Genomic DNA, 18,529 nt, shown 5'->3' on the forward strand with positions numbered 1-18,529 from the left:
GATCATGTTGTAAGCTGAAAAAGAACACAACATTTGGGGGTCAAATTGTTCAGCTATTTTGGGGGTCTAAGCTATTGAGTTAGTGTGTGAAAGTGGCGGCCCGTGGGCCAAATCTGGCCCGCCGCATCATTTTGTGTGGCCCGAGAAAGTAAATCATGAGTACTTTCTGTTTTAGGATCAAATTAAAATGAAAGTAAAGATATATATATATATTAAATTTCCTGATTTTCCTCCTTTTAAATCAATAATTGTAATATTTAATCCATTTTTCTGTTTTTAGTTCAAAAATCATTTTGTAAAATCTAAAAATATATTTTAAAAAAACTAAAATAACCATTATTTTAGATCTATATAAAAATGAACATTCAGGTATTTCAATACAGTTCTTTTAATCCATTTATTAAAAAAAATCTAAATATTATATCTAAAATGGTCCATAGATCCGAGTCTGAGACTCTTGATCTATGAGATTATCATTTTGAAATTTAGACTCGTACTGGGAAAAAAGTACTCCTTTAAATTCAATTCAAATCAAATGGTCCTAATCCTTTTTTGTCTTTTTCAGGGCTCATAAATAATTATACGCCACACATAAAGTTGGTCAGCTTCCCTTCCTTAAATGTTAAGTCAATAAGCTATCAGGTTTAGAAAGGCAGAACGGAACCCCCGCTCAAGTTTGTTTTCCCACGCACGTTGTTTTCAGAGCACGCCGACAGCCTCAGGATGCTTGTTCACCTAAGCAGGATGCCCACACCTATGACACGAGCCGACAGCCTTTTAAAACTTCCGCCATTGTCTTGCATTATAACGTTTCGTCCATATCAAGTCTAACTTATGCACATATAAGCCTTACCCTCAATTCAGTCATTTTTTAGCAACAAATCTGCCATAAATGCAAGAAAATACAGTAATTCTTGTCCAATCTAGAAGGTACTCGTCACTACAATGTTTGTCCATGTTGGACAATATTTAACTTTCTATATCACTGTCAGCCAGGCGACCAGTCGTACGAGCGTCCAGTGTCTTTGTATACTTTAGCAGCTAAAAGGATTAGCACAATCTGATTAAGTCCTTGCCTGCGTCACCTCCGATCTTTTAGCTTTTTTGATTTTTGACACTTGCTTGTCTTGAAATGACACGTGACAGAAGCTTATTTGGACCCAAGCGGTGATAAACATGTCTCTCGGTGGGAATTTACCCCGAGGCCAATCGCCAGAGGCAAAGGAGGTAGGCATTAACTGTTGGTTTGCTTTTTAATTTAATGACTAGGGAGTGTTAGCTCGGTTGGATAAATTGTGCTGGCTTTCAAATATCGGGACTCTCACTTTGCTTGATGATTCTAATCCTCACATTTTCAGTCTAGGCTTGCATTTTTCTGGAAAAATTGAGTCCACAGGGTCGTTGGTCTTTGACATGTGAACTATTTGAGTTCATTCCTTGACAGGCCTTCCCACTCCAGATCTATTGGAGTTGGAAAAAATGTTCATGGTGTCAAAGTGGCGGCCCGGGGGCCAAATCTGGCCCGCCGCCGCATTTTGTGCGGCCCGAAAAAATAAATCATGAGTACTGACTTTCTGTTTTAGGATCAAATTCAAATGATTATGGATGATGTACATTATATTTCCTGATTTTATCCTTTTTAAAATCAATCATTGCAATATTTTCAATCCATTTTTTTCTATTTTTAGTTCAAAGCGCATTTTGTATTTTGTTTCCATTTGAAATGAAAAACATGATGAAAAGACATTTTCTATCACTAAGAAAAAAAGATGAAATAAACATTGTTTTAGATCTATAAAAAACTATTTAGGGCTTTTAATCCAATTTAGAAACATCTATAAATTACATTTATAATGTTTTGTTGCCAAACTGCAGCAAGCCTTCTTCACACTCACTCACTGCTTTTGCAGTGTGAGGTCACCGTTGGACACAGCCTGGTGTATTTTTCCGACTTTAAATCATGTCAACACAGGAAACAAAATCCTCCCGCGACCACTCGTGGAGTTCAACAATCCAAAACTCTTCACAATTTAAAGTGTGTCAGTGTCGTCCGCTTAGGTCGGTCGGCCATTCTCAGCTGGGCGGGTTTCGGCCTTGACTTGAATTTTTTTTCCTTTCCACTTCAACAAAACATTGAAGTGAGTTGAGCTAGTTCAAGGTTCGTTTATTTTACGACAAAGAGTCCAGAGAGAGTGAGAGAGTGACTGTTTATGTTAAAAAAGTGGAAATTATGACATTTTTACAGGGGTCATGCTACAGACTGACTTATAATAGACCATGTAAACGTATTAAAACATTATTATAGGGGTCTCAAAGTCAATCTATTGAGGGGGTGTGTCTTTGCTAAAATCAAAAGCCCCCCAAAAAATGTTAACCCAAAAATGTGACATTTTATATGGAAATGTTGACGTCTTCATGTTAGTTTAATTTAATATAGTTTAATTCACAGTAAAAGCTGGTGCTGAAAAGTGGACAGTTATGTGACCAAAATGAGATCGGTTGATTTAGAAATAGGATTGATTTTTTTCTCCATAGTTTGCCTATCTATGACCATCTAAAATATAAAAAGATGTGAGCCACACAATGGCAAGGAAGCAAGATGAGAGGTCATTTGTGACCACCGCGTCTGTTAAAGCCCCTGCGTACAATAACCGCGTCCTAGCAACCGCAGAAAGAAACGCAGGCGGTGCTTCGTCACCCCTTTTAACGTCTCTTCACCTGAGATTTTGAAGGAGCTTTGATTATTAAAAAAAAAAAAAAACATTTTTTTCAGTTCCTCGTGCACAGAATCTATTCTACAGCCTTTATCTGGTATTTTAAAGTATTTTTTTAATTTATTTTTTATTTTTATGAATGTATTTTTCCATTTTTCTGCATTGGTTTTGAAATTATTTCCAATTTGAACAGTGAGTTCATGTCAAATGTCAAGTTTTGGACTCTGCCTTATTGATCAGTGTGTCTAGGGGAAACTAGTCTACCGCTCACTTATTGCCGTCTTTTAAAAACGACTAAACGACGGCGTGTCTTTGTTAAAAGCAAAAGAGCTTGATCTCAGTGACCTGCTGGTGTTTGCTGTGGAAATAAAACCTTGTTGGCAGTGTCGACAGCAAACGGCCCCGCTGGGAAGGAAAGAACTTTACATTTTGGTGTTTTTCCCCTTTGGGGAATTCTGGAGGAAAAGGTCGAAAAGTAGCCCAGTTTTTGTCGTGTGGTGTGTTTTTAGTTAGCGTGTCGCTTTGGTGTAGTCTTCATTGGAAACCTCTGATAGCTTATCAGTATTTTTAACCCGCTCGAACTTTGACACTCTTTTCTTGTAGTTCAAATGAGTTGAGTGTGTCAGGAAGAGTGAACACGTTTCAATGGGATTGGTCGCATTTCAGTGCCATTAACAGACGGAGACGTCTGTGTTCATAGATAAAAAATAATTATGTGGCTAGATTTCACTCATGTTGACCCTTTTATGCAGGAATTATTTTATTATTATTATTTCAAACCTTAATAAAATAGTTTCTCATTTAACTCTATGACGGCACTGGGCGTCCAATCCATAATTGGCTAAATATGACGGCCAGTCTTCCTGGTCTTAATGAATTGGACTAGTAGACTAGTGTTATTTACTTTGCTTCCGAAACAATGCAACTCAAAACAAAACGGTGTTTAATATTCTTTTGCATATCTTGACACATCTTTTATGCTTCTTTTTTTTCTTTCTTCTTTCTTGTTTTTTCATACAGCTGGACCACATCCTTTACCCTCCCACGTCGGCGTCACTCAGGAAATCCAGCCACCCTGAGCTGAGTCTACGCTTCAAACGCCAGCTCAGCGACGACAGCAAGCATATGAGAAGACGCAGTCTAGGCGGGGGTCTTACAGGTAGACTCTGATAAATTTGCCCCTATGAAGCTTGTATTGTTGACTGAATCAAGGGTACAGCTTATATGTGCATAAGACATAGTGTTGCCATAATATTTTTCACCAATGGATACCAGCAAATTAACATTTACTATTTTTTTGGTTATTTTCTGTTTTGCTGTATGAAAACAATCATTACAGGATGATTTAATTCCTTATGTTATATGCAGGGTCGATATATATGTAAGAAAATACGGTAGGTTTTTTCTTTCTTTCTCATTTTATACAGTGGGATTTTATGACAAAGCAACAAAATAATCTAGAGGTATTTTGTCCACAAACAAAATTATTCAATTGAAATAAACTTTAATCTATTGATGTTTTTTCTAATTATAAAAGTTTACGTAAATGTGAATACTTCATTGATTTCCATAGATTTTGACCCCCTGCTAAAATCTACGTAATACAAAGCCACTGTTTCATAAACTAGCTTCATCTTGTGTTAAACCTAAATACTTCTACAAAACACAGCTGAATTTAACCTTTTTATGCTGAACATCTTCAATAATATTTTCACTATTTGCTACAGGCGCCACATTTAAAATCAAGGTAGCCATGGGCTCACCAGCCAGAGTTTAAGCACCCCTCGTCTTACGCAATATCGGATTACCCCGATCTCTTAATTGCCATTCTGATTTTTGCTTCTTCTATCCTTACCAGGAAAGTATCTCCTCTTTGCTGCCCACGCCCAGCAAACATGGCCCCCGCCTTTGTTTCCCGATTCTTCATCCAACCTGATCCGTATGAGGACCCTGAACCTGGGCCAGTCGGACCCGTCCCTGACCTCCAGCTCGGTGAGTCTTTGTGCCCCGATGATGAACTTTAGTGGGTAAACAAACATGGCGTAGAGGTGACCTTCAACGCGCCTCCGATCAATGCGGCCATCTCGTTGCTTCGACTGCAGATCGGATCAAAAGAAGCGGCTAATCCCACCAGACGTTAACGGGGGGGAAAGGTTAACACCGCCGAAAACGTGTCGGCCGCCCGTTTTTTGCCTTCGGCAAACACGCCGAAGGGGAGTCTAATGAGGATCGTAGCGTGACTAAGTTAACAAATTCTATGTTTCCTCTATTCGAAAAGCATTGAAACAATGCATTATGTGACCAAGGCTAATTGACTTGGGTAGATAAACACCTTCAATGTTCTGCCAATCGTGATTGGGCGGATGACTAATCAACTCCAGCTTGTTTACTCGTCTTATTGGCTGTGAAGTCAACAGATGACGAAGAAGGGAAACTCTGATGTTACTAATAAGATCATAAATTCCTTTTGCGTGAGAGCTTCAAGTCAAGCTTACATTTGTTTATTTTCTTCACTCAAGGGCAACAAATACAGTTTTTGTTTTAGGTAGACATGAATTCTTATTCACTTTGAAAATAAGACCAGATTCTGAAGAAAAAAGATTTACATAAATTAATACAAATCCAAATAACTTTCCCCTTTTTCCCTAATGTTGAAAACATAGACATATTTTCCCACTAGAGGGCTCAGTCATTGTTATTGTTTTTCTCGTAATAGGTAACATTGACTTTAGGCCTAGTTTGTTAACATATCTCGCATATTATTCTTTATTTTAAGAGATAAAAACATACTTAAAATAAATACATAAATAAAACATTTTCCAAGCCACAGTATAGGCACATACCATTGGTCGAAATAGTCCCTCTTTATTTTCAAGCTAAAAAAAAGTCCGTTATAGGTCTATTATTGCTGTGTGTACACAACGTCAATGTTATCAGTCAAGGACATCGTCCAACGGCAATATGAGGGACAAGACATAGACACATGGAAGGTTAGGGATTATGACCGTCTTATCGCCCTATCGCACCACAAGTTGAGTATTGATTTGTGGGATGCGGCACCCCCGAGGCCGCCATACCAAGACAGCGCCAACGTATGGCGTCCACAAGGGTGAGAAGATAAGATGACAATGGCATCCATTGTTCATTATTTTCTGGATTTAACAGCTGACTTTGTTGGGTTTGTACGTACTATGCGATCGTGTGTTTAGTGTCGATACCAGATGACAAAAAAGGGGCATCAAGATGCTCGCTTTTAAGTCATAAAATAGATCGGAAAAATGTGGGACGTGAAGCAGTATTTTAATGAATAAATGCACATTTTTGAAACTTTTGGAATGTGAGCAGAAATTAGATTTTTTTTGTCAATTTGGCAGATGGTGAATAGTCCTTCTGAAATGATAAAAATAAATATATATATTAGTTTTAAAGCTGCACACTATTAATGTATGCAGTCAATGTGATTTCTTCAAAAATATTTAGTTTGAAATCTACTATTATGAGTTCAATTTTTTTGTTGTTGACATTTTTAATATTTTTCCATTAAGAAAGCCCCAAAATGTGTGATTTTAATTAAAATATCAACCAAATTTGTTTTAATCAGAACAATTTTAACCCAAATGGTCATCATCAATATTCCCATTTTTAATATTGACTCTATTGCATTTCATAACTAACTGATATAATCTTATTTTAATTAAAAAATCCCATTTTCTATCTCCATCTTTAACCTAAGCCGCATTCCGAATCCCAAATAAACTCTCCAACGCAGTATCTTCTCCCGTCTGGCGAAATGCGACAATACCAGGAAGGACATCCTCTCGGTATATTGTCACAAAGCCCCCCTCTTTCTCTCTCTCCCGACTCCCTCCTTACTCCCCCGCCTCCCCTCTTCCTCTGCCGTCATCCTCCCTCCTCTTCCTCCACCGCTCGGGGGGAAGACGAGTCAGGGGAGGCGTCCGGGACGAGCGTGCGGCGCCTGAGATCAAATGGTAGTGAGGTAGCCAGGCTAGGAAGGTCGCTCCGGGCTGATTGAACCGGGCCCGGCCGGCGCTGCGTCTTTTGCGGGGGCGAGCTACTCCGCCGCCATGGATGAGTCCAGCATTCTCAGGCGGAGAGGGTTACAGGTAGGCGAGCTCAATCAAACATATTTTTTTTTTTTTTTTGTTGCTTTTGCCCATCGTTTTCATTCCTGAGTGAGCATGATTGAAGTTTAGTTTAGAGTTGCTGGTATGGCTGACAAAATGCGTTCATGCTAAAGGTTTTTTTTTTTATAAGCCTTGCGGGCCAGCAGGATTTTTCCACAAGGATCAAATGAAGTATAAAAAGTATATGTATTTGAAGGGTGGCGTTTTATGTGGTAGATATGTTAACTAAGCTGTCATCGCTTTATATAATTTCGCGGATATCTTGAGTTAGATTTTTATATTTTTTATTAAGGGACAGCACATTTTAATGGACATATTTGCATTCATGTTAATAGACATGTATATGTAAATATGTCAGATTGTACCCAAAGGCTAATTTCTATCTTTAGTCCCTTGTGTAGGTTGAACATAAATGATGACACCTACTAGACATGCATACATCCATAGCACAGTTTAATACTGCATTTTTATCACAATTTAGTTTGTTAGGCTTTAAGATGATTGGCAAAGAGGTTCAGAGACAGGAGTTTATTGTATGGTATGTACTAACTTAATTTTATTTATTGAAACCCCAATGAAAAATTAACTGTTTAACGATATCATTATTCTCCAAAGCAGACACTTGCAAAAATCAAATTTTAATGTCCCTCCTTATTGTTCCTTTACAAAAGCCTGTTTTCTGTTTACCCATTAAATTGCCTCGGAGATGCACAGTGGCAGATTTTCCCGCTGTGACCTGACGAACTGTGATTGGTAGAAACGGCATGGCTATAAATCACCTCCTGCTGATAATTAGCAACGCATGTGGCTTTCGCGACTCCCCAGAAAAAAATATGGATGCTCACCTGACGGCCAGACTGGATCGTAATTGATAGTCGAGGGACAGCTTGGTCTCAACATGTCAATTTATTTGATAAAATCAAAGACAAGGATTTAACTTGGGATTTGTTGCCTCACTTTGACTAACTTGAAGGAATATTGAATGAATTGACAGAGTTTATAGTGCAGCTAACACGCCATATAGTTCCTCATCAATTCTGGTTATGACATCACTAAAATTGATGATCAGTTCCAAGCTGAAATGCGCCAGTTGGATCAAGAGGGAAATCCATGTTAGTCATCCCCGACTAAAGCGACAGCAGTCCACCAGAAGAGGTCACTAATTGACTGTGGGACAGTCAGTAGGTTGTCCTGAGAGTAAATTCCAATGTGACCATAAGGTAGAAAGATTTTAACTTTTATGAACTCAAAATAGTTGGTCATGATGGAGAGTTTCTTGACATTTTGTCTTCTGAGAGGTTTTGTGGTAGTAAATGTCTGCATCTCTGAATTTATAGGTTAGAACTTTATTTCAGCCCGTATTTGGGAAATTTCTTGATTGCAGTAACAAGACACAGAAGACATTGTAGACCTAGTTAAAAAAAAACTGGAGCCACAGACTAAGACTGGATAAAAAAAATAATAGAAAAACTTATATTCTTGGTTACAGAGTTTATATACATAGTTTGAAGTAAAAATAGAAATGACAATATCCTTAAAACTGAGTTAATACACTTGAAAACCCCCAATCTTTTTGACTCCGTCCTCTGAAAATATCCCGATGGGGTCCCATTTGCGATAACGTCATTTCATCAGGGGCTTCCCAAAAAGAAACAATGTGAAGGAACTTTATTCCAGCTTTCATTGTGCCACATTGCTGAAGTCAGATGTGATTATGCTTGCGAGGATTTTGAGTTATCCCTCCCGTAACGAGCGCCGCAGGCCTTTTAATCCCTGGGGGGATTCAGTGAGTTCTTTGTTGGACTTTCTCACTACAAGCCTGACCTCACTTTAACCTGACGCACAACCATGTAGTCTCACTGAGGCCTTTTTTTAATACCTTGTCTTTTTTGTCTTCATTCACAGAAGGAGCTCAGTCTTCCCCGAAGAGGCAGTCTGTGAGTACACACGTGACTCGTGTCACCTGTCAATACATTATTTTTATACTACTATAGTACACGTTATAAATGTTTATATTGGTGCTGACTAAAGTGCAGAGATGGAAGGAAATTAGAAAATGCCCATATTTACATTAATGAAACAAACTTTGCAGGACTAAAAGTGTGCTGCAAAAGCAAAAAATCACAACCAGAGCTCAATTGATCACATTTTAGTATTTTTTATTGTTATATTTATGTAAAACAAAGTGCTGGATTTCTACTGTTTTGTCCATTGGTTATCTGGTTTTGCTCCAGAGACTTATTTAAGATGACTATTTATATCTAGTGTTAAAACTGAGAAGTTCAGCAGAATATAGGTTAAATTCAAGCTTCTTGTGCGGTCCATATTTCATAATATCATAATTAATTATTGTTGTAAGTGGTAATATGGCAAAGTTTCTCTCTGGCGTATTATAAAATTATTTTCTTAAGCAGAATCCATTAACAATTTAATCTATCACTGTCCTTAGATGAATGGCCTATTAGCAAATTGCACAAAAATCACATTTTATGTCATTACAATAATCCAATTTCCACAATTAACACTTTTTCTTAAGTAAACAATTTGTATGCAACATATTCAAACTCAATTGCACATTTCCGCATAAACAAAAAAAAAAAAATACTTATGCAAAAGCATGACAAGACCAAAACGTCCCATTTTCCCAAAAATATTCCACCAAAATTCATCTGCACTGCAGCGGATCACCAGTTGGTGGTGTCGCTTACTGTGGGTTCTGGGGGGGGGGGGGGGGGGGGGTTCTGTCAAAAGAGGGAGGTATGGGTTGATTATGAAGGATCTGGAGGAGGAGCCATTGTCCGCCCCCCCCACCCCATAGGCAGGCAAAGGTCTCGTTTGACACATACAAGGTGGAATGCCCAAAACAAGACGCGCCCCCCACTTTTAGCTCTAATAACCCTCCACCCCTAATTTTCGAGGCACGTCATCGGCGTCTCCCCACACTGTTTTGACTGCTCTTTGTCAGTGCGAAAGGGGGGGGAGTGTCCATGGGGGAGGGAGGGAGGGATCGACAGGCTGGCTGACGGCGGGTGTGCGTCGTAGGCAGGCAGGAAACGCTCGCTTATGATGATCACAATAGAGCAAAGTGGCAGCCATGAAAGCCCAACGGGAACGGCTGAGAATTCCCGGTCTGACGCTAGAGTGAGTATGCTGCTACCTCATTAGCCATAGCATCCGTGGCAGGAAGTCTCTTATCTAGGCGTGCGCGTGTTGCACGTGCGTGCGATGGCCGTGCCGCAATGTAAATCGTTTTACGCCGTCAGCGACTAATTCCGTCTTTTTGTGGGCAGCCCAAACGTTTGTCCCGCTTCTGTTGTTTTCCCTTTTCCATAATCCACCATAGGGAAAGAACAAGAAGAGGATGGGGCCATGTTTATGGGATGCAGATCTTGTATGCACACTTGTATGACATGTATACACACGCGTGTGCTGGTTTTTTTTTTTGGCAGACATGCCGTCAAGGTTATTTTTCCGTTCCGCATTAATGGGATTATGGCACACATGCACGCTTAACTAGTTCAAGTGGAGCTGCGACACACAGTAGCGCATTGTTTTCCTCGTGATACGCCATTGATACCACTGCACAGGTACTTGCACCACAGGTGGTCTTTCCTTGGCCTCCCATGACCTAAATCATACCGTATTCGGTGATGGTTTTAATTTGGGGGGCATCCATCTGTGGTTGTTGTCAAAACCAAGCGCAATGATGTTTCTTAAGAGATGACGAGTACCTTTTTCTTCATAAATTACAGAAACGGACGATGGTTCAGGATTACGCACGTTTATTCTTAAAAATATTCAGTTTTACGTGACCTTGAATGTATCACAGTGGTGGTTGGCATGCTTGTAATTGTAATATCATAATAGTCGCTTTAGCAACCAATTTTGTTAAGCACATTTTGCATATATACTTCTTCCCCCCCCAAAAGTGTCATTTTGCAGTAAAAGGCCATTTTTGGTCATCTACAAAAAGCTGATCTCATCAAATTTTCATGTGGGTCATGTAGGCCGCAACCCTGACCTTTGACTTACATAACCCAAAATGTGCCAATATAATATAAAATGTGCAAATATAATATAAAAATCATTTAGTCTTGTTTAATTGATATTAAAATGTCATAAATTTAACATAAATTTATTGTAATCTTCCAGGTTTTTTTGCATAAATGATAAAAGCATTTAAAATGTTTACATATTCTGATATCATAACCCAAACTCCCTCCACTTAAAAGTTTTCACTCCAGTCTGTTAGTTAAAAATGCATGCTCTATAGAGTCTGTGTCTAGACACCAATTTAATTCAACTCCCCCTTGACGTCAAACAGTTAATTTTGCGCCATTCACCACTGTGAAACATCTCAATATTCCTATTTACATGATTGTTTTCAAAATTCTCACTTTATATCGCATTTGCTCGCCCTAATCATAAAACACTAGAATTGAATTGACAGGGGGATTTTTTTCTGCAATTCCATAATCTGATGCTAATGACCTCCTCCTAAATCCACTGCGGTAAAATGTGCTCCCCTCAGCGTGACCTCCACACTGCAGCGACACCGTTTTTTTTTGATGATATATATATATTTTTTATTCCTACGTCAAAAAAATGTCCCCCTCAGAAGCGAGACAAACGTCTGGGCCCAGAGCCGGCATGATAATACTAAAAGATCTCAATTTGACTTCACCTTGCTCCATTTGGTTTTAACTTCCAGCCTGACGCCGCGAAGCTTGAGTCCCACTCCCACTAGTCCGTGCAGCCCTTGCAGCCCTCTGCATGCCTTCCACTTCTGGAGGTAAGCGAGCAAGTGACGCCACGCCGCATGGGATCAAAAATAGCCACGTTGTGCTAGACTTACACATTTTCTATTCAGGGTAGCAACAATGTCACCTGGCACGCTACATTCTTAGTTCCGTATTTCCACTTGGAAAATACTACAGTTCGATCCAGGCAATTTCAGTTAGGGAGTACAATAGGGTTGCATACAGATTGTTTACATAATTTATTTGTGATTAATTGAGCTATTCTGGTTGTGATTTTGGACTTTTTTTGCTGTCACTCACTTTTTAGTTTGTTTTAGTCATGTAAGTTGATATATATATCAAATATAGCATATTTTAACGACTATATTTGCACTTAAAAGTCTTATTTTTTCTCCAAAATAGACAGGGCGCCTTATAATCCAGTATGTTATGCACATTTTTTCATATGTATACATTTTTATTGTATTTATCGTATTTTTATGACCATAAGTCGCAATTGAGTATAAATTGCATTGGGGGGAATGGGAGGACATTTTTTTAAATTTTATTTTATTAAACAAATTTACATTAAAGTGATAATAGTAAAAATGGAGGACAATAGGCATTTGTTACTTGACCAGTTTTCCATCTATAGCCTAAAAAAATATATAATAATCTGTTGCTGAAGAGAAAATACATCTAATACTAATATATAATAATTCCCATTTTAGTATAATCTGGTAAATATGGTAGTAAAGTAAAAATAAAAAAAAGCACCATCTAAAAATAATACATAGTACAGTATTATCTAATCATAAACTCAATTGACATCATTTTACTTTTGCCGACCAATTGACGCCATCAGGCTCCCTGGCTTTGGGTTCGATACCCATGAAGCCCCGCCCAATGGCATCCCCGTGCTGTCAAATTCATCATCAACTTGACACAATGCTCGCCAGAGTGCGACAATGTTATCCTTCCTATAAAATCAACTTTTTCTTTAAATTGGGGCAATCCACCACAGTCAAAATTGGCCTTCCAATGGTCCCACCCCTTCTCGCCCATCCCCTACTCTTTGTAGCGCAACCGTCGGAATTCCCTCACGACTCAAAGCCGTCAGATTTGTTGGCGGCGAGCCGACTGAGGGATGATGATGATGCGGCGGCCCCTCCCCCCTGGGCGCCACCCCTCCTCCTCCTAGCGCGTAATCGCTGCTAGGTAGCCGTTACGTGCAAACAAAGAGTCAGCTGCTCTCGCACGTCGCCGCAACCCGACCTGGATCGTCCTCCTCCCGGGATTACGCGCTCTGAGGACGGTGCGTCCTCATGCCGCGGCCCGACGCCGAGGGCCCGTGCCGTGGCTTCCAGTCCGGCACTCCCGAGGCGGGCGGCGTGTGGGATTGCCAGTGGACGCCGCTGGCCAACTTTTACTCGCCGCATTTATTGGGAAGAGCTCGACTGCGACGATCCCAGAGGTAGTACCGAACGTACTTTCACAATAGGCGTGCCGCGACGTGCTTTCTCAAATCAATTACAGACGGTTTGTTAGAAATATGGAAAAACTATTTGGGATGACCAGAGCTTCCACTTTTGTCCCTTTTATGACTTTTTAGCTGTTTTTTAAGCTTTCTCCCTCAACTTTTTATCAATTATTTAAAGGCCCAATGACTATTTTTGGTACTTTCATCATTTTTGACCCCTAGAAACCTGGCGTCCAATCAATTTGCCTAATAGGGGTGGCAAATTTACCATACAATTTGCGATAAAAGCCTCCTTATAATGATCCTCTAACATTATGGTGGTATAACCTTTCGATATATGGGGCATCAATGTGCAATATTCTACCATTCAATGATTTTTTTATTTTTAAAAAGGAGTATTTTTTTCAGTGTTGTGTTAAATAGGTCAAAAAATTATTCCAGCTAAATATTTTCATGCAACATATCTAAATTAATATGGCATTTATTCTATACACGGGGCATCATTGTGCAATATTCTACCATTCAATGATTTATTTTTTTTAAAAACTGTTCATTTTTTGCAGCATTGTGTTCAATAGGTCAAAAAATTCTTCCTCAGAGACCAGCTAAATATTCCCATGCAACATATCTGTAAATTAATATGGCCTTTATTTGGCTTCTTACTAATGTTATGGCATTTGTAGTTCACCAAGTTCAGTTAAATTGCGTTTTGCACCTCTCCGTTTAAATAAATTGGCATTGCAAGCATGCCGTCAGCTTTGAATGAGTTAAAAAGTCATTTCACGTTTGCAACTCCCAAGTCAGTTTGTCCAAGACAGCTGCAAAACGTGAGCATAGCGGAATATAGCATTGACTGCAACTATTCCGCCAACATTTAATGCTAAGCTGTTTTTCCAAGTAGGTCATGATGGGGATTAAACATGAAAAATGAAATCAAAAATGGAGTTTCTTTAGAGAAAGAAAAAATGCCTGCAAACGCGTGGACTGGCTTCGTCACGTTCATTTGAAGATGTCGACGCTTTAGACATTTTGTTCCTTTCAATTCTCGGGATTTCAGCACGTCTGAGAAATGAAAGGAAGCCAGATTTAAGACTCAGGTTTCTTCCAAAAATGTGTTTATTCACTTTATGACGGTTATATTACACAACTTTAAAATTATCTAACTCAAATATTTTAAAAACGTGTTTTTTAGTGTAACTTAATACATGACCCTTTATTTTTACTCAAAAAAGTAGAATTATTAACAAATAATGACAAAACAGCCTTACTTGAAGACCTTTATTTCCCTCCTTATGAATGACATTTATGTATATCTGCGAAAAGTTAACCCCGCCCCTCCACACACACAAAAAAACAAACCTCCGAGCAAGGCAGGGTAACTCGACACATGACAACCGGCTGTAAACACTCCCGAGTCCAGAAAGCACGTTGCGGCACGCTCTCGTCTCAAGTTCAGTCCCAGGTGGCGAATACTTTTGGGTGCGTCAAAAGAAAGAAGGAAACAAACGTATATTCCACTATTATACTTAATACTATTATATGTATTGTTACTTTAGAATTTTACTTGAAAAAATATTCTGCTATAAAATACTCACATGACCATATAAGGTCTAAAATACACTCAAATTACGGAGGAACTGGAAAATACTATGTATTTGCTTAGGGATGTTTTTACTGAATTTGTGGGATGTTTTTGCTGAATTTGTGGGATTTTTTAAGCATTTTTACGTCACATTTTGGTTTTCACTAATGGTGTTAGACGTCCAATCGTAGGCATAAAATATTCCAGAGTTGGGCAAATTAGACAAAAAATATACTTAAAAAAAGTGGCATTACTTGAAAAAAAACACTCAAAAATAGTGATCTAAAAATACTACAACTTCTAATGCTTTTAATGGCAGCCAATGAGGGTTCAGCTACTATAAACTGAAATATCAGACCTAATATTTTTGTGCTTTTGTAGGAAAATAGTCATGCAAAAGCAAACTTTTAAAAGAATGCTTTGAGAATTTGTATTGTCTGATGTTAACATCTGCTGTTTTACTGTAATTGGGTGGGATTTTTTTGTTCTATTTCTATTAATAGCGTTAGCAAGTGTTTGATTTTGTGGTATTTTCATAGATAGGAGTGGGCTCACCTGACAACCCAAAGACGCACAAAGCTTCCAATTTTTTTAATTCATCTGCGTCTATTTTTGCCTGCTTTGATATGTAAAATATATTCAAAGGCTACTTTTGACAGATTGAGACCACTTTGTAGTAAGTATGGGCAAAAATATATTTGTAGGCGGCCATTGTTTGCAGATTTACTGCTTTTGTTTTAATATTTTTATATTGCATCAAAGATCATATTTACATGTTTTTCTAAATTATGCATTTCGATTGAAGGTAAATGGAAATTTAAAAAAAAATAGATTTAAAGTACTACAGACTTTATATTTGAAGTATTTTTGCACTAAAAATAAAAAAACAATGGTTAAAATAAACTTTTTTTTCTATTTTAAAATGTCCAAACAATTAAAAAAATAAATACTCAAATATTGCACTTTCATCTTTTTGTTATAAAAATATAAACTTTAATAAAGCTATAATAGTAGAATATCAACCATATTTTTATACATTAACATTAAAAATACAAGCTCTTCCATGTTAATTTTTCCCATTTAAAAAAAACAATGCCATGAATAGTTGCCATTGAAATGACTGAAAAAAGCGACCACGTTTAACCCCTTCCCCACCATTGACGGCCATGGGAAACTCGGCAAGGACCGATGGGGCAGCGGCATGGCATCCCTCCGCTGTCCTAATCCTCAAGCAGCGCGTAAAAATAGACGGCGTTAAACCTGATCCGCTTTGATGCCCGCACCTGTGTAGCAGATGCTTTTCACTCCGTCACCGTGAACGAGCAAAGGACGGACGCGTGTCACGGAAGCCAAACCGGGACTTTTCTTGACTCACCAACGCTAATCGGGATAAGAGGGGACCAAAGCGCATCGGCGACCAGTCGGGTTGTTGTCACGATACTTCGATCTGGAGCGCGGCAACAAATGAGATTTACGCTAAACCCAAAAATCATGGAAAAAATCATTCACTAATATTGATCCATTTATAAGGAGTCTTTTAGTTGGCTCTTATAGTGGGCAAAATATGTAATATATCATAGTTTGATTCCAATGCACATTTCCATTTGAACATTATACTCTATGAATAATGTTGTTATTGTTGTCAACATGGCATCACTACATTAAAGTGTGGGATTTATTCTTATTACTATTTTTTTATTATTTTTTGCAGCTGCAGGACAAGCAACAGGAAAAGCCTGATTGGAAGCAGCCAAACCACTGGTTTACCTCGACCTCATTCGCCCCTCTCGTCTTTCACAGGTATCAAATATTACTTCTCACTCAATCAATAGATTTGAACTGAATCAAATATATGCACAAATGTGAAGACATTTTACCCCCTAATCAATATATTTAATCCACTTATATGCATTCATATTCCGTACCAAATCGGTTTCTGTCACAATATTAACAAATAACCCTAAAATGCCCCAAAATCAACAATGAAAATGGCCCAAAAAATTCTAAAAGTGACCAACAAACAGCAAGCAGTCCAAAAATTGTCCCCAAATTAAAAATAATGACTCCAACATTATAGCAAATGCCCTAAAATGACAAGTGTCCAGATTTACCTCCTACAATGCATGTTTTTTTGGCACGCATATGTACTTAATATACACATGCATTCATGCATGATATATAATATTCCTGCACAATATGTAATGCATTCATGGTCATTTTTAACAAATAAAAGCTATTCCGAGTTGCCATCTTCCCATTTTTTTGTGTAAGCGACCCTAAAAAATAAGTTAAAAGACGCACGACGTCCTCAGAGCAATTGTGCAGTCCGAGGAAACGCGCAATCCTCCAGAGAGGAAGCGCCAGTGGCCGAGGGAGGGTACATTCATTCACCAAAGGGCGTTTTATTTCCTGCCATTGGGGCAGCGACTCGTTGTTTAGTCTATGCCCAGATGGGAAAAAGATGCGCTCCGATCCACAAACGCAAAAACATTCATTGCGATGACATCCCGCAGTGGCTCAGGTAAAGCTATCCATTCTTAACCTCTTCTGTTGTTATTGTTTTTTAATGGAAACAACCATTGGAATCCACAATCTGTCATTGTCCAATCAGCTGTCTTGCATGTTTTTGTTGTTATTTGAACTCCTTGGCTGCCATTTGACTGCACAAAAGCAAATTAATTAGTCTTGTGGTCGTGTTTTTGCAGGAACAAGCCCACAAGACAGCCCAAGGAACTTCTCCCCGAGCGCCTCGGCTCATTTCTCATTCGCCCGAAGGTACGACACCCCCGCGTGGCATCTGGTCAGATCCGCCTGACTCATTTTTCCCCCAGGAGCGACGGCTGCCGTTGGTCGCTGGCGTCTCTTCCCTCGTCCGGATATGGCAGCAATACGCCCAGCTCCAGCATCTCTGTGAGCACCTTGCCAATGGTTGGCTTTCGGCGCCGTGGCTCGGACGGACAGACGGACGGACCGAGGCGCCGGCGTTTTCTTTTCTTTTCACCTCGAATGTATATTTGTTTCACTTCCAGTCGTCCTGTTCATCACAGGAAAAGCTGCACCAGCTGCCCTTCCAGCCCACGCCGGACGAGCTGCATTTCCTCTCCAAACATTTCTGCACGGAGAGCATCTCCGCCGCCGACGAGTGTCGCCGGGCCACGGCCATGCGGCCGCGCTCGCGTAGTCTCAGGTAAGTCAGTCGTCCGTGTCCAGGTCAAATGAGTATATTAGACTTTATGCAATTTTGCTTTATTTGATGACGGGGTTATTTCTTCAGTCACTTTTTTGACATTTTGGTCAATATCATTATCAAATATTTGGTGATACATCTTTGTAAGGGGTATACTATTTAAAATGTTGTACATATTTAGTAGTATTTTTGAATGAAATGTACCAAAAAATAAGCGTATTGTGAATTATGTGTATATATGTATATATGAATGTGTATATATGTATATGTACATGTATGTGTATGTACATGTATACATGTATATATATACACTTACATATATATACATGTATACATATATATACACATACATATATATACATGTATACATATATATACACATACATCTATATACATGTATATATGTATACATGTGTATATATATATGTGTGTATATATAAACACATTCAAATATACATACATAAATACATCACTTAATTCTACTCTATTAAACAAATAGTCTAATGACTTGTAAACTAGCAATTATTGTGACTAATAAAGTAACTCTATCCTCAAATCATGTGAAACGCAATGCATGGAATAGAGGGTGATGTTTGTTCCCCTCAGCCCCGGGAGGTCGCCGTCCTGTTACGACCACGAGATTATCATGATGAATCACGTCTACAAAGAGCGCTTCCCCAAG

At 38.8% G+C, this 18,529-nt stretch overlaps 1 protein-coding gene across 1 annotated transcript in view; it reads left to right on the forward strand.

Annotated features, from left to right (window-relative positions):
* The window catches only part of mast4 (microtubule associated serine/threonine kinase family member 4), a 29,861-nt gene that overhangs the window by 1,444 nt on the left and 9,888 nt on the right, over positions 1 to 18,529 (forward strand). The window contains exons 2-10 of the mRNA XM_077737750.1: positions 3,735 to 3,873; positions 4,573 to 4,706; positions 8,765 to 8,796; positions 11,571 to 11,651; positions 16,372 to 16,460; positions 17,366 to 17,435; positions 17,492 to 17,570; positions 17,690 to 17,847; positions 18,454 to 18,529. Of these exons, the coding sequence (XP_077593876.1) occupies positions 3,735 to 3,873; positions 4,573 to 4,706; positions 8,765 to 8,796; positions 11,571 to 11,651; positions 16,372 to 16,460; positions 17,366 to 17,435; positions 17,492 to 17,570; positions 17,690 to 17,847; positions 18,454 to 18,529 (858 nt within the window). The remainder of the gene's footprint in view (positions 1 to 3,734; positions 3,874 to 4,572; positions 4,707 to 8,764; positions 8,797 to 11,570; positions 11,652 to 16,371; positions 16,461 to 17,365; positions 17,436 to 17,491; positions 17,571 to 17,689; positions 17,848 to 18,453) is intronic.

This window comes from Stigmatopora nigra, chromosome 17 (genome assembly GCF_051989575.1).
Source record: "Stigmatopora nigra isolate UIUO_SnigA chromosome 17, RoL_Snig_1.1, whole genome shotgun sequence".
NCBI lineage: Eukaryota > Metazoa > Chordata > Actinopteri > Syngnathiformes > Syngnathidae > Stigmatopora > Stigmatopora nigra.